We start from the raw sequence: 22,782 nt of genomic DNA on the forward strand, positions 1-22,782 counted from the left end.
TTTAAAATGTACTAATGCATCAAAGATTTGTATGAAATTAAAATTAAGGCTTTTTCTGTATAGTAATTTGTATAATTTTAATTTTACATAGTAGCCAACCTTAGAAATGTCAGTCTTAAACATTCTTATTCATCCACTGCATTCAATGCAGTGGAATGTGTTAAGTGTTACTTCAAATAATTACATTGCTGCTACTTCTATGTTGAAGCATGCTTTTTAAACACTGTATTCAATATTTACAATGTATATCATTTAAACTTCATGTAAAAGCATAAGTATGACTGTCTGACTTTAATACAAACACCATACTTGGAATTTTCCCCCCAAAATGAAATGTAATTTACTACAGTTTTAATAATCAACACTTTTTAAAGTTTTAAAAATATGTCTTAATCTGGATCACCAATATTTGCTCAAGTAAGTCAGACAATGCTGTTCCTTATTTAGGTTGCAAAATTTCTTTTATCAGTCTGGCTTCAGTTTCTTTAGGCACAGAGAAAGTATTTCCTCCAAAGCGACTCCAAAATCATGCATTTCTTCTCAATATCACACTTTTTTTCTGCTGACTTCAAATGTGTTCCACCTTGGGGGAGGGGAGGGGAGTATCAAGGTTCAAGATGAACTTATTTGTGATTCCCAGTTTTCCATGATCCTCCCTTTTTTGCTCTTTTAAAAACACAGTGAGTTAAAATACTGAACAGCAAGATAAAAATGGAATAGTATCTAAGAATCAAAATGTATTACCCATTTCTCCTATTATATCAAAATTTGTAGTCAGAATTGTCTTAATTGACTTTATTGTAGTTTTTGTACACAAAGAAAAATCATGTTCATATCCATCATGAACAAAAACTTAAAAAGGCAGAACTAGAAGACATGTGTCCTTCACCAAAGCAAAGCTGTGCTAAAGGTTCCAAACATTTCAATTTTTAAAATAAATATTTTCATTTTCCGATGTCTACTTTCATGTCTTCAGAGTGTCACAAGGAAATTGAAGCTATCATGAATTACATTTTGTTTAGAGTCCCAGCTCACTGTGTTTGGTAACTGGCCATGCCATATCCAGCCTGGTTGGGAGGAGGTATTACAGGGGGAGGGGCTTGTCCTTGGGGAGGCTGAGCACCAAATCCACCCATCCAAGCAGCTGAAGGTGATTGACTTGGAAGAAAAAAAAAAAAAAAAAACTTCAGCAAATGCAAAGAAAAAATTATCTATACAGTTATACAAAAGTCAAGCAGAGCCTAATCATAAACAAGAAATCAACATACTTACAACAGAGAGCAAAGAAATAAATGATACATATCCACATATGCAAAATATATATTCCAATATTAGTCTTAAATTTTTGCTAAGATAACATATGACTTCTCTGAAAAGTATCTCAAAACTGATTTTTTAAAAAATGACAAATGATTCAACTCATCATCTACCCATCATATACTGCACACATGGTATATCAATTTATAAACAATTTTAAATACACAAGTTTACTTTGTAAACAGGAAGAAGAACTGGTGAAAATAATAAAGGTTTGGGCTGGCTAGAAAAAGCACAAGGGACCAACACAATCTAACAATAAAGGAAAAAAAGTGAGCTACTTTATATTAGATAAATTTCAGAGACTTCTCACACAAGCCAACAGGCATAAATCATTAAATTTCTGAACATATCCAGACAAAGATCTTTTCCATGCAAAAATAAACAAGTAGATAAAACAGTATATTAGAAATGTAAATCAAATTCTACCAACTGCTCATAGAGATAGGAGGACACATCAAATGTTACCCCAAACTCCCTTTCCACCTAGATAATAAAAAGCAAATTTTTAGCATTACAAATCATTTTTCATAACGTTTCTACAATGCTTATAATGCCACATAGTTAATGCCATAGTTCAATGTATTTAGTTTAAATAGATTCTCCCTAGGAAAACACACTTTTTAATTCCTTTTGTCGGAACTATATGTTTCTATACTGGAAAAACTCAAACAACTTACTCTACTCCAAATCCTTGTTGATTCCATGGTTGCCCATATACTCCATAAGGTGGTACTTGCCACCCATTTGCCATATACTGTCCATACTGTTGTGGGTTTCCATAAACTTGGCTCCACTGGCCCCACTGACTATAGTCGACCTAGGAAAAAGCAAATTACTGTTTTAGGGAACAAGAAAGAAACACAGTATTTGAAGAAAGTGGGAGACAAGGAAGAGAAAAACTAAGCACCCTTATGTGAATAGGACTCTGTTATTTATCATTGTCTAAGTTTATTGGGGTGGTGACACCTGTGAAAAGAAAGTATTAAGATTCAGTTAATACCGCAAAATAATCACTTTTGAAATAGCATTAATAAAATCAACTGAAAGCAGCTATATGCTTTACTTTTTTGTTTGCTTTCTTTTACAGTTTCTAAAGCTTTTATGTAGATATGTAAGAAGGAAACCTTAAAAAGCGCTATGAAAAATTGAATTACCTGTTGGAAGTTTTTAGTCATATCAGGAGATTCTTTACCCCAATAGCATTTAACAACATGTCCTTCAATTGTAGTACCATTCACCGAAACAATGGCGTGGGCCGCACTTTCATGGGTAGAAAATCTAAGAGAGGATGAGAATGAAGTTTTTTGTTTTTTATTTTTTTAAGTACTTAGTAAGTAATACAGAAACTCCTTAATTTATAACTATCAACTTGGTATTTTCCTAAAGTACATCATGTAGGAGTTTAAAGTTCTACATTGCAAAGAAGTACTAAAATAACAAACTCTGATACCTGAGGGGATATCAATTAATATAACTGAAAGGAATGGATCAAACGTAAGGTAGGATTTTACCTGACAAATGAGTAGCCCTTCTCTGGAAAAACTCTGATTTCCATAATTTGCCCAAATGGTGAGAATGTCTGTCTCATAAGCTGATCTGAAAAACAAACATACAAATAAAATATTTAAGGTTCATGTTATCATGAAATTGCTGCTAATAATGATGAAGCTCCAGAGAAGGGGATTAGAAAACCAGACACTATACCTGTTAACCCAGAAGCAATTCCTCCACAGTACACAGTACAATTTTTTGGACTTGATTGGTTTACTACATCTTCAAATCTCAACTGCTTAGTGTTATCTATATGCAGAAAGAAAACAAAAATGTTGATGGGGCCTCCCTGGTGGCACAGTGGTTAAGAATCTGCCTGCCAATGCAGGGGACACAGGTTCGAGCCCTGGTCCGGGAAGATCCCACATGCCGTGGAGCAACTAAGCCCATGCGCCACAACTACTGAGCCTGCGATCTAGAGCCCAGGAGCCACAAGTACTGAGCCTGCGTGCCACAACTACTGAAGCCCACACGCCTAGAGCCCGTGCTCTGCAACAAGAGAAGCCACCGCAGTGAGAAGCCCGCACACCACAACAAAGAGCAGCCCCCGCTCGCCGCAACTAGAGAAAGCCTGCGCGCAGCAACGAAGACCCAACACAGCCAAAAAAAAACACAAAAAACAAAAAAAGTTGATGGTTATACAGCATTATAAAACTGATTACCATATACTATTAAGATATGCCTCATTGTGGGGAGAAATAGAATTTTTTCTCCTTAACACTATGATTTGACCTATAAAATCACCTGGTTCACAGCTCCAAATATACTCGCATCAAAGCTCAGTTATTTTCCCACAATTATATTGAAGATAAAATGAGTCTTGAAATGCTAATAAAATTTCAATTTTAAGAAATTAAGACTAAACTAATACATGATTTTGTGAAGTATCCATAAAAACATATAAAGGAGACATATCTTACTTTCTTGTGTACTTTTAGGTGCAGGTGGTTTACGTGTGGCCCAATTGGTTCTGATTTGACGACCACCCAACCACTGACCTCCCATATGCACAATTGCATTTTCTGCATCCTATGGAGAAAAAGGAAAAAAAACAGCAATTACAAACACAGAGAAGAGTGGTTCATAAGACTCATTAAGATGAAATAAAACGTTGGCACTTCTGGATCCAATAAATCTTATCAGTAAGTGACTCATTAAAGCAATATTTATTTATAGATTTTAAAATACCAGGATAGGGACTTCCCTGGTGGTCCAGTGGCTAAAACTCCGCTCTCCCAATGCAGGGGGCCCAGGTTCAATCTCGGGTCAGGGAACTAGATCCCACATGCCGCAACTAAGATTTCGCACGCTACAACTAAAGATCCTGCATGCTGCAATGAAGATCGAAGATCCCGCGTGCAGCCAAATAAATAAATTAAAATATTAAAAAAAAACCCCAAAAAACCAGGATAGCATTTAAGCATCAAGGGGAATTATAATTCAAACATAAAAGGAGAAAATTACAATCCCACTGATCACCAAAAAAAAGGACAAAGTTGTTTTCAAATATCTTAATTTTATGGTTGATTTGTAATATGACTTTTACTGAAGAATATCTAAAAACTCTTGATACTATGGTCTAAATATCACCTAACCCCCCCAATCTACATTCTAATAGCAATGGACTATGACACAAGATTTAAAACTTAAGACGGAAGACTTCTGCATTATGATTTAGAATGCTGTAAAACTGAGTTCTACAATAAAAACTGAGTAAGGTATGGAACACATGCCGCCTACAGTGGAAGTGAGGAGTTGTAACCACTGGACTGCCAGGGAATTCCCAAAAAATGAATTTAGGAAGTAATGTGAATTTGCAATGAATCTAAGCAAAAAAAGGATACAACTCCTGCCCTTTATCTTACTGCTTCAATAAAATATAAATAATTTAAGTTGTTGAAACTGTTCCAAAACATTAATACCAAAGCCCATTTTATTATCTGATGTTACAGTTAATGCAAATGCTTAGATATTTGGTACCTCGTTCTTAAATACATGCAAAAATCAAGACGAATTGCTTAAAATTTCATTTACATAACTTGCTGTAGTCATTAACGTCCCAGCTACAAAAATATGGATAATAATTAAAAAGTTAAGGGACATCCCTGGTGGTCCAGTGGTTAAGAATCCGCCTTCCAATGCAGGGGATGCGGGTTCGATCCCTGGTCGGGGAAACTAAGATCCCACATGCTGCGGGGCAACTAAGCCCACGCACCACAACTAGAGAGCCCACGTGCCCCAGGTACAGAGCCCCCGTGATGCGTTACAACTGGAGAGAAGCCCATGCGCCACAACTAGAGAGAAGCCCACAAGCCACAACTAGAGAAGCCTGCATGCTGCAACAAAAGATCCTGCATGCTGCAACTAAGACCCAACGCAGCCATAAATAAATAAATAAAAGCATTTAAAGAAAGTTAAAATTGAGATTTTCATGGTTAAGACAAATATAATTTTTAAGAACATTTATTTATTTTATTATTTATTTGGTTGTGCCGGGTCTTAGTTACGGCAGGTGAGCTCCTTAGTTGCGGCATGCGAATTCTTAGTTGCAGCGTGCATGTGGGATCTAGTTCCCTGACCAGGGATTGAACCCAGGCCCCCTGCGTTGGGAGTGCGGAGTCTTAACCACTGTGCCACCGGGGAAGTCCCAAGACAAATATAATTTAACTTCCCTTCAAATTCTGAGATTAGCTCACTTGTCCTAGTTGTGAGTTCTACTTCTAACACATCTTACCCTTACCAAGTCACAAATGCAAGCTTTAATATACTTCATTATAATCAGCCTATTTTTCCCAGTTATTTCCAAGCTTATGAAAAAAAAGAACGAACTACACCCTATTATTAAAACAAAATTACACAATAGTTGTGTTTGTAGTCAACATCCAAAAATATTCATTAATAACTAAATTTTGCATTAAATTCAAATTGAGTTGAAAGAACATACCAGTTTATTATAAAAAGATACAAAGCCATAGCCTTTGGATTTTCCAGTTGCCATGTCTTTAACTACTCGGGCATCCCTGTGAAAAGAAGCACAGCTAAATGAGGGAAGTAAAAGTCATCCTCAAAATAAAAACTAAAAGGAACCACACACACTGTATTGTGAGCATTTTTTTAAATAAAATTCCAGTTAGCCCTAATTAACTACAGCCATTCCTGAACTCTCCCTAACGCTTCTTTACCTGTTAGAAAAAAGCAGTAGGACAAAAACATGTAATAAACATGCAACCTAATCAAATAGCCTGTGCTTTCTAAACTAAATGCTCAAATTTGAAGATTAATAGGAACAATAGTTTCCTTTTCTAATATTCTATTCGCTAGTGTCCTCTAAGGTTTACTGGTTCTATAAATTACTGTAACAATGCTAACTACTTTACCATGCAATCTCTAAATAGCTAAATGTCTTCTGCCTAGTGATACAAAATATATGAAATATTAAAAAATTGAAAAAGAGGAAAAAATAGGAATTAAAAAGGCATACATGGCCTGTTAACAGATTTCTTTATTTTTCTTGGTCAATTCTCTACCATCATTTTGGAGTTTGGGCAGCTGTAAATTTTGAAAAATTGACATTTTCAGAAATTTAAGAAAGAATAAAAAACTAACAACAATGCTAAGCACACCAGTACGAAAACAACAAATTTACACAGAAATTTTAGTGAGTAAGTTAAAATGATTGGAAATATAGAACTCCACTGAATATAGAATGTTAAAATGTAAATACTAAAATATGTATATATAAATAATGTATAATAAGAATAAATAGAAATGAGAAAAAAATCTACAACTGAGTTCCAGTGTGCACAGTTCCTTGCAGTTAGCCTTCAAGATCCTGTCCATTCTTATGAGCAATTCTGCAAAATAACCAGAATGCTATTACTTTTAATTGTGACTTGGACTTTAGAAAAACTGCAGGTCTCAGGTATAAATATAGATTGAAAAACAGCAACCTGTATTATTTTTTATACTGATTTTTAAAACAGTACTACTTACCACATCTAGATTAAAAAGCAAAGTAAATATCAAAATAGAAAATTAAGAATTAAATCTATCAAATAAATTAAATCTATAGAACAACAAATTGTAGAGAGAAATACTGTTGTTCTTAGGCGAAACGTATTTTTGTAAAGTAGTACTAAAACATTTAACTTCAATCTATAGGAAATAAATACATAAAATAAAGTGATTTTAAGCAGATAGATAAATTGTGATTCACATTTTATAGAACTTGTAACACTTTAAATTTTCCAATATATTTGATCAAGTAACATACAGCAAAATCTGAGCACCAACTTTGTTTAAAAAAAAAAAAAAAAAAAAATCAAACCACAATTGGGCCCTACCCTAGCAGAATCAAATACCACTAACAAAAAAAATCTACTAATTAATCCCACATTTATGGCTCAGACATTGAAACATTTTACTACTATAATAATGCTACTTTTCAGCTAAAATATCAAAACACATTTATCATTATAATTAAACATGTACATTTCTAATTTCACAATATATCCAAGGATTTACCTACTTTCCCCATTTATAAATTCCTCCCATAGAAGTTTAACACACAGTATAAATCATTTATTTTTGGTTAACCCGTATCTTTAACCACCAAATTTTGAAAACATTTGACAAAAAGCTGGACTTTATAATAAGTTTTACCACCCAAACATCTGCTTTAAAGATAACAAACAGAATCACTTAATTTTTAACATGTTATACACAGGATTAGATGAAAACAAGACCCCAAAACACTGAAATGACATTAACATTTTCAACAACATCTACTAATCAAAAAAACAAAACAAACAAACAAAAAATCACACTAACTAGGGAAAGAAAATCTTAATTCTGATGCAAGTTAATCAAGTACAATTTTGCCTATCACTATTGAATATAGTATTGATTATGATACTTACGATATTTTACCAAAGGGGGCAAATGCTGATTTGATATCTTCTGTTGTAATTTCTGGACTCAAATCCCCAACAAACACGTGGAAATGATCTGAAATCAAAGCATTTGGTAATCAAATACTTAAGAAGTCAGGTAGTAAACCTTTTTTAGGCAACACTAAAGGAAGAAAAAAACCTATTTGAGCTGGTAATGCTGCCAAGGATAATTTCAGAACTCTTCCACAGTAAAATGCAGCAGGAGTACTTACTGGAAGTATCTTTTTTCTGGCTACTTGGTGTTGTTGCCCAGTTTACTTTGACCTCCTAAAAATAAAGATTATATTTAATAAAATTATTAGGCATGTCATTATGAGTCACAACACTTACCACTTATTAAATCATTTTATCAAGCAGGATCATTTTGGTAAAAGCACTAGGCTGAATAAAGCAAAACCATCACTTGGCAGAGCTGAATATTTGTTAAAAACTTGCTAAGAAAGAATACAAACTAATCTGACATGCAAATATATGTACTCATAAGATGCCATCATTTATTATCTTACCTTTCCCAAAATTTTTCTCCCATTCATAGCAGCTAATGCAGCAGCTGCATCTCTGTGTTCATAAAATTCCACAAAGCAATATGGGTCATTGCTTGTATGCTGCAAAACAGAAAATCCAACAGAAGAGTTGACCCTTCTGCTATCGGGTTGCTGAGAAGAAAATCCAGGAAAAAACATTACTGATAGCTAGGCATGTACGAGGTGAGATTGCATAAGCTTATGAAAGCCTAACACTTTAAAAATAAGATTTACACCTATACCTGACTTTGCACCTCAGAATACTGTTGTACTCAAACAGAACTACAAAGCAGTACAGAATCATGACTACCAGCATTAAATCAAAATATAGAATTCTGGTGAAGTATGTTAAATATAAAACAGAAGTTTATATTAGACCAAACAAAACCTCAAGTTCAGATTTGAGAGATAAGGACCACTCCTTACCACTGCTCTTCTCTCCCAACATTATTTTCAAAGGGATGAATTCTATTTATGCATCATAATCCTTCATAAACTGTATCCCATGACTATAAAAAAAATACAGAAATGAACCAACTTTACAAACTTTACTCCTGATCGAAACTAGGATTAGTACTATTGATACATATAATAAGACGAGATTATGTATTTCTTTTCTGTACAAGGAAGGAATAAGAATAAAAAAGAAAAATTTCAGATTTATAACCAGCTGTTGAAATGAAATCCCTACCTTTCAAAATCTTCTGAAGCTCTGGAGATTCTATACACTTTGAATTGGTCTTCCAAAGACCAGAAAAATATACTAGTGATTAAGAAAAAATTTTCTGAAAATGTGTCTGAATAAAATATTCCACAACAAAGCTAAAATTTTATATCACAAAACACCAATATAAGAGAGTGAATACCTAAAGAGTGGATATAAGTATATGTATAACTGATTCACTTTCCTGTACACCTGAAACTAACACAACATTGTAAATCAACAATACTCCAATAAAAATTAAAAAAAAAAGTGAGTACCTAATATGACACCAATAAATATAAAACACCAACATAAGATGAGAAACTACCTAAGATATAACAACTGTAACACCTATGAACCAAAATGGAAATGAATTTTATAAGATTGCAACCTATATTGAACAGCTATACAGTTGTACAAATATATTTTTTACATAAGGTTAAAAATATCACTATTCAATGTAAAATATCTAAAAATAATGTTTAAAATGTGGAATTCCAGTTGCACTTACAAGGGATTAAAAATACCAGATAAAATAAAGCTCTTTTCAACAACCACTGTTTTTCATTCCAGGAAAGTTTTAGAAGAAAAATCCAAAATAAGACGTCTAAAACAATAGTGGTGAAGCAACCAGAAGGCATTTCCTTGAGGGGAAAAAAGCGTAATCATTAATACTGACAAGAAAACTACTACGGGCTCTCATACAAAATCCTATTGTTGTAGCCAAGTGAATGCTGTTCTTACGAGGCAGAAAAGGAAATAGGGAAACGACTCCAAACAGAAATACGCACTCAAATTCCTCCTGTAGAAGAGTTAACGTTTACCAGTAACACTCACTGAAGAAAAGGTTTAAAGGTAAATAAGAAGCTAAAACTGTGCTAGTCATCAACTTTTCCTTTTACTCCTACCTCTTCTGCCCTGATGGTCTCTAAGGAAAACACTGTTAACCGCAGCAAAACATACAGGAGTCCAATGGTAGAACTATGATAACAACGGGCTTCAGTAAACTAGTCTACTCATGCATACTGACTTCAAATTTATCTAACCAGTAGTAGGCCAGATCCCATTCAATGTATGTACATACATGTACACACACACACACATATATATTCACATCACACTGCATTTCATCTAAGACACCATTTTTTGTCACTGTCAGAGATGTTAAAATTTTTTAACATTTGCCTTAGAATTGATAATATACATTTATTATAGTATACAGAGAAAGCTAGAATCTACGATAAACAGTATCTAAAGTAAAACATCGTAAAACTAAGGGGAGGAAAGGGATTTCATATGCTAAAATGAAATTTATGAAAGGAAACTAATAGTCTGTACTAGAGTTCATGAGTTCATGCCCTTTGAAAGCTTCCCATTTACACCACCACCAAGTGACACTCTGAAATCAACTGTGTCCTTACCATGGTGTTGTCACCAGTTTTTGCTGGATGACATAAATGTCGAGACAAAGAAATATGAGATTTTACAACTATTTACAAGTTCAAATGTAGGAGTTGTAGAATATGGATAAATTATGAAAGTTCATTTCAAACTCCTCTACCCCTTCATATGGCTGACTGTGCACACAGGTTTTAAAAAATATATGTATCAAATGTTTCTCAAAAATTTTCTAGCGACTCTCCACTTTCTCACATTTCATTCTTTCCTAAACCCACTCCAGTCAGTTTCCAAACCAACCATGGCAAGGAAACTTCATGTTGAGCTCACCAATGACCTCCCTGCCATCTCTGTGATCCCTTTTCTGTTCTCACCTTGACTTTGAAGCAGAATTCAAAACTGTTGACAACTCTCCTTCTCTTCTAAATATTCTCCTGTAGATTCCACCATACTCTCTTGGTTTTCCTGTTTCCTCACTGGAGGATCTTTCAGAAAGTATTTCTTCCTCCTTAACTCAAACTATAAATGTCACTTAAGTGTTGATATGCTCCCGGGCTCGAACCTAGGCCCCCTCTACTCTCTTCTCTCTCAGCGCTCTCTCTAGATCTAGGAGCTAGATCTTATCCAGTCCCATGGCTTCAAATTATCACTGCAAGCTAGTATCATCAACACTGGTCTCTCTAGAGTTCCAAAACAGTTTATCCAACTGCCTACATATAATGTCCATTTATATGTTTAATGCACATCTTAAAATTAACATTGCCAAAACAGAGCTCGATTCCCACCACTCCCCACCCCCCAATCAATCCTGTGCCTCCCTCAGTCATGCCATGCCCATTTTAGCAAATAGCATTACCATACACACAACTGCAAACAAGAATCTAAGGGGTCTTTCTTGATGTCTTCTTTTATGTCCCACGGCCAATCCAGTCCTACTGATTCTACCTCCAAAATGTATCCCAAACTTATCTACCTCTATTTCTATGGCTACAACTCTAAAGAACAAGCTCCCCCCACCCCACATCATCTCCTACCTAGGCTAGTGAAATAAACACAGCTGGTTTCCCTATCCTTCCACTCCTGCCCCCTACAATCCATTCTGCATACAATAATCATTTTCCAAATAAAGTGACGTTAAAAATGCAAATAAGAATACTTCATCAAGAGGACTTCCCTGGCGGCATAGTGGTTAAGAATCCGCCCGCCAATGCAGGGGACACAGGTTCGAGCCCTGCTCCGGGAAGACTCCACGTGCAGCAACAAAGCCCGTGCGCTACAACTACTGATCCTGCGCTCCAGAGCCCGCGAGCCACAACTACTAAAGCCTGCGTGCCTAGAGCCTGTGCCCCGCAACAAGAAGCCCGCGCATTGCAACGAGGAGTAGCCCCCGCTCGCCGCAACTAGAGAAAGCCCGCGCGCAGCAATGAAGACCCAATGCAGCCAAAAACAAACAAACAAATAAATTAATAAAAAAGAATACTTCATCGCCCTACTTAAGACCCCCACTGCAACCAGAGTAAAATCCAAACACTCTGTCACAGCTCATACTGCCATATGTGATTCGAAACCCCGACTGCCTACTCCATTATACTCATTTCCCACCATTCACCAGGTTCCAGCCACCTTGGTCTTTGGTTCCACAAATGCACCAAGTTCATTACCAACTCAAGGCCTTTGTATGGACTGTTCCCTCTGCCTCCAGCTCTTAATGTAGATGGCACCATCTTGTTATTCCTATCTCAGCTCAAAGAGGTGATTTCTGATAGTAGTCATTACCATGTTGATCCCATACCAAACATCCATAGTCTAAAAAAGACTCATTTGATCTTTTAAAATTTGGTTGAGTCAACTGCCCACTGATCAGAGATTTCTAGATCACAGAGCATAACCAAAAAGCCTCAACATTCAATTAGGCAACTTCAGTTCCCATCTCCTTAAGAACCTACATTATTACTTTCACAAAATAGATGCCAACTGCAGCAAGACGTCATCCCTCACCACCTAGCCTATACAGCACCAACACTGCAATCATCATCACAGAACTGTTATATTCTCTTCAAAGCTCTTATTCCTATCCGGAATTATCTTGTTTACTTGTTATTTACAATACTCTCACTAACATGTAAACTCTTGTGAACCTCACTGGTCTAGCTCTGCATTATATCCCCAATGCTCTGAACAGTGCCTAGTACAAAGTAGATTTTTGATTAATTAAAGAAAGAATGAATAAATAATCAAAGACAGGAAGGAAAGAAGAGATAATATACCAGAACAGAGTGATAATTATCCTTATTAGTTAAGAATGAAGATCAAAAGGCCACTCTGCTTTACATATTTTTAACAGTTCCCCTCCGTCTCAGAATATAACACAAACCCCTTAGCACAGCTCTGACCCCTGCTGAACACTCCTGCCTCATCTCCTAAGACTAATCCCTTTCGAAACTCCAACCATGTTATGGTTTCTATCTTTCCCTCTATCTCACAAGTACTCCCGCTCTCTGTCTACCAGGCTTGATCAACATTCTTCTCTCTACCTGGATTCCCTTCTTTCTCAAATTCCTGTCTAGCCAGTTTCCATTACTATCCTTTTTGGTTTCAGCCTAGACACTGAATCCTCCCCTGACTGAAGACTGTATGGACCTATAAGCTCCTACAGCACTTGAAACTGTCAACTTCCACAGTATTTATTATCCTATATCATTAGTGCCTATTAATTCCTCTGTCTCTCTCATAGACTGGAAAATTCTATCGGGCTAGGAACCGTTTTATTCACCACTGTATCCCTAGCACTTACCGTGGTATCTGGTACATACTAAATAGTTGAAAAAAAAAAAAAAGTGTTAATAAATAAACTGAAACCCGAGTCATTGGGCACTGCTACAGAGTCTTAACCAGGAAAGTATAAAAAGTAAGATTTTTTTGAAAAAAAGGAAAACAAATTATCCTAACAATTTAAATTCCTATCTACATAAAGTTGTTCAGTCAGCATTTACTAAAATTGCTGAAGATGCTTGGGTGGCCCTATGCTCATGATAACCTAATGTTCTTCTACACACACCAATTATTATTGGAAATATTTGAAATATAACATTCTTATTGGAAATATATGAAATATAACCTAGTTTTTCAACATTCTGAGATAAGCTCTAACAACTTTTTACAAGTAGAATCACTTGAAGATAACTACATCATGAAGGACCCTTTGAAAATAACAGCACAGAAACTTTGTCCTCTCAAATAAAACTCCATTCTAAACCTAGTTTGTCAGTCAAATCAAATAAGTCAACACAACATGAATCTCTCCATCTAGTAACTTGAAACTTAAAATGATACTAATCAACTCATGTATCTCAAAATGTCAAACATTATGCTAATTGTCAGCACAGGGAACTGGGAAGATCTTACCTCTGTTATCATTTTACAGCTTTTACAGGGTCCAATCTGACTGAATAACTGAAGAATAAGAACTTCTGTCACATCTCTGGAGAGGTTACCTACGTATCTGTACAGAAAGAAAAAAAAATCAGCAATTTCCCTTCAGCTCTGGCTCTAAAGCATTATCATCTACTCATCACCTTTTATTTCATTTTAACTTCCTCTGTCTTCAATAAAATTTTTCCAATTAAGCCTGATCCTTTGAGTGTAAGATTAACTCTCATTTAGGAAAGTAATAATTGTTCTTAGGTCACTAAAATATCACTTCAAAAGACTCTATTAAAAACAAATCAATATGACCTTGTTTACCCCCCAAAGCATATTATCCTGTACCTATATATCATTTTCTCATCTTATTTGTTAGAATAAAAATAATAAAAATTTAAATCAGTCTCAAGACAACTACAATTTTTAGATATGAAACACAATTCAAAATAATGTATAACACACACACATAATACCACAAATATTGATTCATTAAAACACCTGATCATAGAAGGATATCAGACACAAGGTGAGTTTATCTTAGACCTCCAACCAAAGCAATTACATGAACAAAGAAAAAAATTAAAGTTATAGCAAAACACAAAGATTGAAGGATTTTGTTCTTTCTGTCTTGCTAGTAAGATTGTTATCGATGGTAGGTCTTCTTAGTTTTGTTTTAGGAGAGCAGGGTAAAATAAAATTCATACTCAAAAATGCATCAGAATCAACAAAATACATCTTTATGTAGATAACAAAGCAAATATAAAGATTTCTCTAGAAATTCAGAGAAAATTTAAGACAAATCCAGGTATACTTTTGACTATAACATATCTAAAGATTCGGGATTTTTTAAAAAATTACAAATTGAATGTATGTATTTTGTATAAGAAACTTAAAATACACATTAAGTTTAAAAGAAAAGAACACCACCACCCAGAGATGACCACCTTGTATCATGGATCTTTTTTTTTTTATTGGAGTATAATTGCTTTAAAATGTTGTTAGTTTCTGCTGTACAGTGAAGTGAATCAGCTCTATGTATACACATATCCCCTCCCTCTCCCCCATCCCACCCATCTAGGTCTTCACAGAGCACAGAGCTGAGCTCCCTGTGCTATATAGCAGGTTCCCACTAGCTATCCATTTTACACATGGTAGTGTATTTATGTCAAACCTAATCTCCCAATTCATCCCACCCTCCCCTCCCCCCCCACCCTGTCCAAACATCCGTTCTCTACGTCTACCTTTCTATTCCTGCCCTGCAAATAGCTTCATCTGTACCGCTTTTCTAGATTCCACATATATGTGCTAATATACGATATTTGTTTTTCTCTTTCTGACTTTCTTCACTCTGTATGACAGACTCTAGGTCCATCCACATCTCTACAAATGACCCAATTTCATTTCTTTTTACGGCTAATATTCCATTATATATATGTACCACATCTTCTTTACCATGGATCTATCTTAATTTAGCTTAATAAACTTTAAGTCTTTCTCGCACTCAGCATATAGTTCCTAAAACTCACATCTGTTATGATCCTCATAAACCAAACAACATTTATAAAATTTAACACATTTTCTTCTGGAAAGTAAAAGGACATAAGTTTTATTTTCCTAACTATAATATATAACATCTGGAAACAATGTACTGAGACCAATATAAGCCTTGAATCTACGGTTGCCATAGTTTAAGATAGGATACTCTGAAAGGGAAAAATAAGACTGAGAAAGGTAAGGTTAAGTGTTAAAAAGAAAAAAAATTTTGATTAAGAATGAATAGCAATTTTCTTTTCACCTAAGAATTTCACTGCAATGGGTGCTAATAATTTTAACACACTCTAAAAATGAAACACAAGTCCAATGTTACTTAAATGGAAGACTAAACCAGTGACAAACTGGTTTAGGTCCACTATGCCACCTTTTTGTTATATTTAAAGTAGAGCAGACCCATCAGTAGGCTGTGCAGTGACATACTTTTCCCAGCAGTAGTGAAAGGTTATAGGCTTCTGAGCTAGCCAGACAATTGCCTTTTTTTTTTTTTTTTAAACTCATAGGGGTTTGTGAACCTGTATCCATGGAATTTCTTTTTGTACAAGGTAGACCTATATGTAAAGAAAATGAACAGTGACCTTGGTCTCTGAAGTGTTAACACTCAACTAACCTAAAATGCTAATAGTTAGCTCATTTCTAAGAGAATAGGAGTGGATAAAACTGATTTTCACATATCAAAGCTAACTAGTAACAAAGTTAAAATTATCACTTGAATGTAACAAATTGTAAATGATTTAAATAATTTTAATTTGTATGACTGTTTAATGATTTTTCCAGGAAAAAACTGCACGGGCATTAATTACCTTACATCCCTAACAGTCACAATTAAAGCTGTTAACTGTTTCACAGGATTTTTATTCCAAGTCAACCTATTTCTAATCAATTACAGATTTTGAAGAATTTCTAGAGGCACATTTAGATATATTAATTTATATTTCAAGCACTGATAACAAAGAGCAAAAGGTTAATGTAAGTTTAGAATGTCAGGAAATACTCAGAGGAAAACTTTAGTTTTAAGGTTTCCTATTTTTCAAATATCTCCACGAAAAGTTCAGTTGGTAAAGCAGCAAACTCCAAAAACTAATATAAAAATGGCCTTCCATAACAACATGTAGAACATCTTAATTTGCCAGGATAAAAAGGATATAATTCACCATATAGTTTCACCTAAATTATACCCAAACCTGAGACTGCCTTTTCCTTTACTCAGAGTTCTGTAATTCATTCACCTACATTTGCCTTCATCCATCATAACACTTAATACAGAAACATTTTATAGCTTTTAAAATACTACACAGCTTAAGTACCTTTACGTTATCATAAAATTATCTGTCCCAAAATAAACACTAACAAAAATATTCAACTCTTGACCTGGTAAAAACATCATCTCTTGGTAGCATATAGAAATATTTCCTTTTTCTTTCTAAATCATCTACGCTTCACTTTCTTTCTGCTTTAGTTATAAAATCATCAATATATTCTAAAGTTCCAAGGGTTTAAATATAAAATTTCTACTTGAAGAACATATACAAAATAACAGAAAAAGACAAATGGCTCAAATTCTTGTATTGAGATCAATTCAAAGAGTAAACACTTAGGAAATTCCAAAACGATTTTTAACTCAAGGGGGGAAAAAAAGCAAACCTTAGGTCCATTTTGTCTTCTAAGAACAGGAACTGTAGGAACTAACGCATTAAAAACGGAAAATGATGTCTTTATCCCTAAAGTCAGGGTTAAAATCAAATTTGAGACTAGAACTTGGCAGTTTCACAGTAGGCAAAAGTTCACATTGCCAAACTACTTCCTATGTACAACCGGGCAGAATTTTAAGTTAAGAACATCATGCCTTTCAGAAGACTAATCACACTTTTCAATATTGAATGTGCTCTCACTCTGAAAACATTAGCCCTACGAAGGCTGAAATTACCAGCACTTTTACACAAGACACTATGGCTAAGTAATATTTTTACTTTTGTTCTTGCAAATTCCTATATAAGAGAAGATTTTGCAACAATATCCTTCAATGGGCCTCTAATGTGCTGATCAATTTGTTGATATTTCATTTTAGGAAGGAGGCAGGGTGGAGGAAAGGTGCAGGAGGTACAAGTGAACTGACCAACTATATAAGGAATATCAACACACATACACATACATTTTAAAGAAACAGAGAATATGATTAAATTGAATGAGAGGCTTAATTACAGCCACAATATAGCCAAATCTATGGTACAGCTAATCAATTTTATAATGGGATTTAACAGTATTTACTGCTATTGCCCTTAGATGTTCAGATTATACTCTAAATCAATGGTTTATTTCCTCCTTTTGACTGAGTCTCTATCGGGAAGAAAACAGCCTTAAAGATGGCATTGCATTAACATGGTATAATTCCAGATCCACAATTCCTACTCATTTTGGTGCGAGTAGATGAAGAAAAAAAAACTACAATAGAACACCATTACAATTTAATGTTGTATAACAGATTCAGATATACCATGGATCAAATCACTGCACTCAAAGCTACACACAACACAAACCTGAAATGTGGGTCCTACAAGGTAGGTGTCATGCAGTTCACTTCCAACACCAGTGTTATACAGCATGATCTCATTTGTTTTTTTGGATCCCAAGATACCCAATACATTTACCCCCCAATACAAAAAATGTCAAATGGGAACAAAGAACATCAGAAAACAGACCTTCAAAGAAACTATATGACAAATTTTAGGCTCAACATCAAAGCAATTCTATATCACTTTAAATACCATCAAATAAATTAGTAATACTGTAGGTAATGAATATTTAAAGACCTACCTAGGCTATAAACACCATATTGTTTTCTGATGATAGAACCATATGTCTTAGCTTGTGTGTGTCTGCAGGAAAAAAACCTCACTAGTAACACACAGGCATATTAAGGAAACAGTTTAAGATAAGCTTTGTTAAGAGTACATTCTTTTAAAACATACGAGGCACTTGAAAGCCTAATCCAAAGATCACGATGTAAAATAAAAGAAGGATCTCCATAAATAAACAAAAAAACCCTACTAGGTATCAACCTCTAAAGTCACCTTCAAAGTTTTTATCATGTTACTTGTATCTAAAAGATCCTTTTGAGAAGAAATATGTAAAATGAACACTTTAAAAAAATATGCATTTTTATTAAAATCTGACAAAAATCCAATTGTGAAACATTTGCTTTTATCTCAAAATTTTACATTTCAAATTTTAAAAAAATATATAAAAATCAAGACCGCACCACATATGACCATCATGTCTGCTTATATAATTTTAAATCAACCAGGACTTTTTAAAAAAACGGACTTAATATTAATTTAATGAAAGGAAGTATACAGTAATCATTGTAAAATATTTGAGTACCTCTTACGTTCCAGGCAGTGAACTAAGTGCTGCAGGGGTAAGACCTAGGAAGATGTAGCAGTCCTTGTCTAAAAAAAAAAAAAAAAATCCTTCCCATGGAGAAGAGTGGGAGAAGGAAAAAGGAAGACAGAATAGTAAACATGTACTGACATACAGGTACAACGAAGCTCAAGATATTTCTTTACTTATATGTATACATGTCCCACTTTTAGATAACTGTAAACATAGACAACTTAATTGTGTTTCTGAGAAAGAACAGGAGACTGGAGAAGGTAGAGGTAAGAAATAAGTGACAAAGAAGTTAGCTTACTAGTCTATGGGTCTAAGATCTGATGGAGATGAGAAGGCAGATGCAAAGTGCTTATATGAATTAAAGGTACTGCAATAGCATTTTGTTTAGCATGACAAAACAGGAATTCTTCATAAGGAACAGATAGATACAGTTAATGAGAAATATGCCTTGAGGATTTACCAATTATTCAGTAGCTATTATGATGCGATGACATTTCAGATTTTTAAATACAATGTAACTGTTATCGTTGTTAAATACATGCTTGCTAGGCCTAAATCCAGCTTTCCCAGATGCTTCCATCAAAGAACACATTGCTAACTAAATACCAAGTCTTGGCTTCAACAGATGTTAAGAGGACAAATTTCAAGTTTGTCCCAATTCTCTTTTCTGGGAAAAGAGAGCAGAAATGGAAGACAGCACAAAACATAAATACTGATACAAAACTTCCTACTAAGCAGACTTCCCATTCAAGCATTTGATGTACTTAAGTTGACCTCAAATTCTCAAAAGGGATAGCAGATACTTTAGTGAGACATTAGAGAAGTAGGAATAAAAAAGTGTAAGCCCCCCCCCACCAGCCAAAAAAACAAACTTGTATCAATATTGAACATAGACATCTACCTTCTTTACTGAGCAAACTTTCTTTGGTAGGACTAGAGATGAGAAACTAGTCAAACTTCCTAAGTACCCATTCACCTTCATCTGTTCCCCAAAAAGTAATTTCCCCATCAGACAGCAGAGCCAAGTGAACTATGATCATATCAATACCAGGCAGAGGCAAGAGAAAACAAAGCAGCGACCTGACTGACTCCTTGCACCCGAGGCAGGTGTGCTGAGCTTCGAGAGGCTAGGAAAACCCAAGGGGCCCAACTTAAACATTTAATTAGAAATCACACTTAAAAAAAAAAATGCAGGAGAAAAGAAAGGAGTGCCACACTATTTGGAAAGGAATGCAAATGCTGAGTCATCACTCTTCATTAGGAAGGAAAGGAAACTCGAATAAGCGGTTCAAAGACGAAATTCATTCATTACACTGGGCTTCAGAGTCAAGAGCAACAGCAAGATAGAAGAAAAAGCGCTCAAAAGACACATCGAAGAGCTGATAAAAACATCATTTTATCCAACCCTGAAGGTCTCGACCCACAGATGAGGAGGAGGTAACACCACTTTAACAACTGGTTGTCAGTTTAGCGCAGGTAGCGCTCAAAGTAAACTTCTTCATCCAAGAAGGGAAAGATGCTCCGGCGGCAAGAGGGATCCCTTTTGCACTTTGAAAGTAGCGGGCGCTGGGCGAGTGTTTCTGACAGCGTGGGCGGGGGCACGTGGGGCAGAAAGACAGTAGGGGCTTGAGTGGTGTTAGAATGTCCGGCTTCCTCGGAGAGCTCAACTTGGGATAAGAGCCGGGAGCGACTGGAGACTTGGAGGGCGCGAGTGCTAATTCCTCGCGGCCCGCAGGGGAAGTGGCTGCGGTCCCACCCCCAGTCCCACCCCCACCAGGCCCAGCCCCCGTGGGGGACCGGCAGCTCCCGGCCCAGCCCAGGGCCCCCAGAGCAGAGGGAGAGCAGGAGCTCTCCTGGGCCTGACAGGCTCTGCCGTGCAGAAACCCGGCTTAGAAGGAGGATGCAAAGAAGGGCGCGAGAGGAAAAGGTCGAAATAAGCCCCGGACCCCAGGAAGTGACTGTGTTTGGGGGAAGGGAGGGCTTCCTTTCTAAGGAAAAATGGACAGATGAGGAATGCACTTCGCGTCCGCGCCACCGCGGCCAGGGAGCCGCCGAGAGTCCCGCCTTCGGCCCCGCTCTGCTGCTCCCTCCCACAGCGTCCCGCGGTGCCCGGGCCTCTCGGCGCCTGGCACCCCTCGTCTCGGGTACTCACAGAGTCCGGGGCTGCCCGTCGTCTTCCATCATGGTGGGTGCGACGGAGCGATCCCGGGACAAGGGGGAGGGCAGGGCCGGGGAGGGGAGGGGGTGGGGAAGAAGGGGAGGGGGGCTACGGGCACCGGCTGGGGACAGAGGAAAAGGCACCGAACCCCGCTCTCGGGCTCTCTCCCCCCAGCCCGCTCCGGACACTGCGCTCCAACCAGGAGGAGCAGGAGGAGGAGGAGGATGAACAAAATGGCCGCCGCCACCAGCCAGGCAGGAAACGGGGCAGAGCGCAGGCGCGGCCCGCCAGGTCACCGCTCAGGCCAGCCGCGACAGCCTGAAAAGGGGATAACTGAGTGAGGAGGAAAACGAGCCACTGAGGAAACCCTGTGCCGGGTCACGACGGGTCACGTCGTGGCTGTGCGCCGGCTGGTCGGCGAAGCCCAGCCAGCTCAAGAAGAGATAGAGTAAAAAGAGAACCGCCAGGAAGCTGAAGTCTCTGGGAATTGTGGTCCTGGAAATGAGAGAGGGAAGCACTTCCCCAGAGGGCTTCTGGGAACTGCAGTCCAAAGAAGACGGCCGGCGCCCGCTGCGTGCTGGGACGCGAAGAAGAGACTTCTGGGGAGTGTAGTCGTACGTGGGATGTGCGGCAACCAGGAAGCCGGCGTGCTGGGAGGGGAGGGGAAGAATCAAAGCGACGTTAAAAGGCGGGGAAACGAGACGAGAAAAACTGCTGTCCGGGAGGTAGACTACGAGTCCCAGAGTGCCTCGCGCTGGGGGCTGTCCTAGGGCTGTTCCAGGCATTTTAGGGCTCTTCTGTTGGCTCAACCCAAGCTGCTGCTCCGCCTCCGTCCAGCCCGAGAGCGGTTTCTTCAACTGCGGCTAAGGCAGTGCTTTGGCTCCGCGTGGTGTCCGAGCCCTCAGGCCCTTGCGGCCCTCCTGTATTAATCAAAACGGTCGGCCCGCGGTCATCAACCGCCGCCCCGCGCGAAGGGCGGAGGGGCTGGGGTGGATCTCAGGCCCGCGCTGAGCTGCAGGCTGCGCTCGCCGGGCCTCCTCCCGCTTTCCCAACGGCCGGCAGCGTCCTGTGGGCGCTTTTTCCCGCAAATAGGTATTCTAGCCTGGGTAGGCGGCTTGTAGATTGCTTTACAAGTTTCAAAGGTTTCCCCATCCGTTAACTCATAGGATAAGAGGGTAAGAAGGGCAGCCCTCAATTAAAATGACTCTTCGAGTCAGTGTACAGGGGGTGATAATGCTCTCCTACCCCCTTATTTAGTTCTTAGAGAGGAAGTCTTTGGGCAGAGACGTGCACAGACTTAAGATTATGTTTACAGACATCCATCATGTGGACGGGGAACGAAGTCTTGTTCGAACATGTGGGAAACAATGTTCAAACTGGCTACGTAACACTGTAGAATTTGCTTTGTCGCCCGCAGCAGTTCATGGTATGCTTCCATCCCCACCCCACCTCCCTCTCTAAGCATCTTTAGGAAAACGTGATTGAGTTCGTACCCGCTCTTGTAGCCTAGTGAAGGGTAATGGTGAAGAAAGATTTTTCAGCCTGTTGCCGGAGCTTGAGGGTCCCAGTTAAACAGTGCCTTGAGAGCTGGTTTTACAAACACTACCAGTGAATCCTAATCCTGTAAGGGGAGTGAACCGTGCAAGAAAAGCGTTGTAAAGTCAATATGGGGAGGAGGGGGGATTTCGCTCTGGGAGGCTTCATAGAGACCGTGAGGAGAGAGTTGAGCCCCATGAATCAATAGGAACAGCAAAAGGGCACAGAGGCCAGGACCCATGGCTAAAATGTATGGATTTTGGGGGAGGGAGG

General features: G+C 37.6%; 1 protein-coding gene across 6 annotated transcripts; it reads right to left on the reverse strand.

The window, feature by feature from the left end:
* Positions 1–780: 780 nt before the first annotated feature.
* TIAL1 (TIA1 cytotoxic granule associated RNA binding protein like 1) lies at positions 781–21,169 on the reverse strand. Of its 6 annotated transcripts, none has more exons than XM_068548657.1 (13): positions 20,968–21,169; positions 18,237–18,298; positions 13,854–13,950; positions 8,330–8,428; positions 8,036–8,090; positions 7,791–7,878; positions 5,816–5,891; positions 3,792–3,900; positions 3,025–3,120; positions 2,832–2,916; positions 2,475–2,598; positions 1,998–2,137; positions 781–1,158 (listed from the first exon to the last, which is right to left on the reverse strand). In XM_068548657.1, exons 3-13 carry the CDS (start codon positions 13,863–13,865, stop codon positions 1,032–1,034), a joined length of 1,011 nt encoding a protein of 336 aa, XP_068404758.1. In that variant the 5' UTR covers positions 13,866–13,950; positions 18,237–18,298; positions 20,968–21,169; the 3' UTR covers positions 781–1,031. The 6 variants fall into 6 exon arrangements, with proteins under 6 accessions (XP_068404758.1, XP_068404757.1, XP_068404756.1 ...); XM_068548656.1 differs by having other exon boundaries at positions 8,330–8,479; XM_068548655.1 differs by lacking the exon at positions 18,237–18,298.
* Between the last annotated feature and the right edge of the window lie 1,613 nt (positions 21,170–22,782).

Source organism: Eschrichtius robustus, chromosome 7, assembly GCF_028021215.1.
Source record: "Eschrichtius robustus isolate mEscRob2 chromosome 7, mEscRob2.pri, whole genome shotgun sequence".
Classification (NCBI taxonomy): domain Eukaryota; kingdom Metazoa; phylum Chordata; class Mammalia; order Artiodactyla; family Eschrichtiidae; genus Eschrichtius; species Eschrichtius robustus.

What these genes read in the sequence shown, in the direction of transcription:
- TIAL1 (XM_068548654.1), bottom strand. Translation starts at nt 20,999, where the DNA reads ATGATGGAAGACGACGGGCAGCCCCGGACTCT. An exon ending in AAGGGCTACTCATTTGTCAG is followed by an intron (nt 2,599 to 2,831) that starts GTAAAATCCTAC and finishes ATCCTCTCTTAG; the next exon opens with ATTTTCTACCCATGAAAGTG. An exon ending in TGACTAAAAACTTCCAACAG is followed by an intron (nt 2,138 to 2,474) that starts GTAATTCAATTT and finishes GCTTTTTCCTAG; the next exon opens with GTCGACTATAGTCAGTGGGG.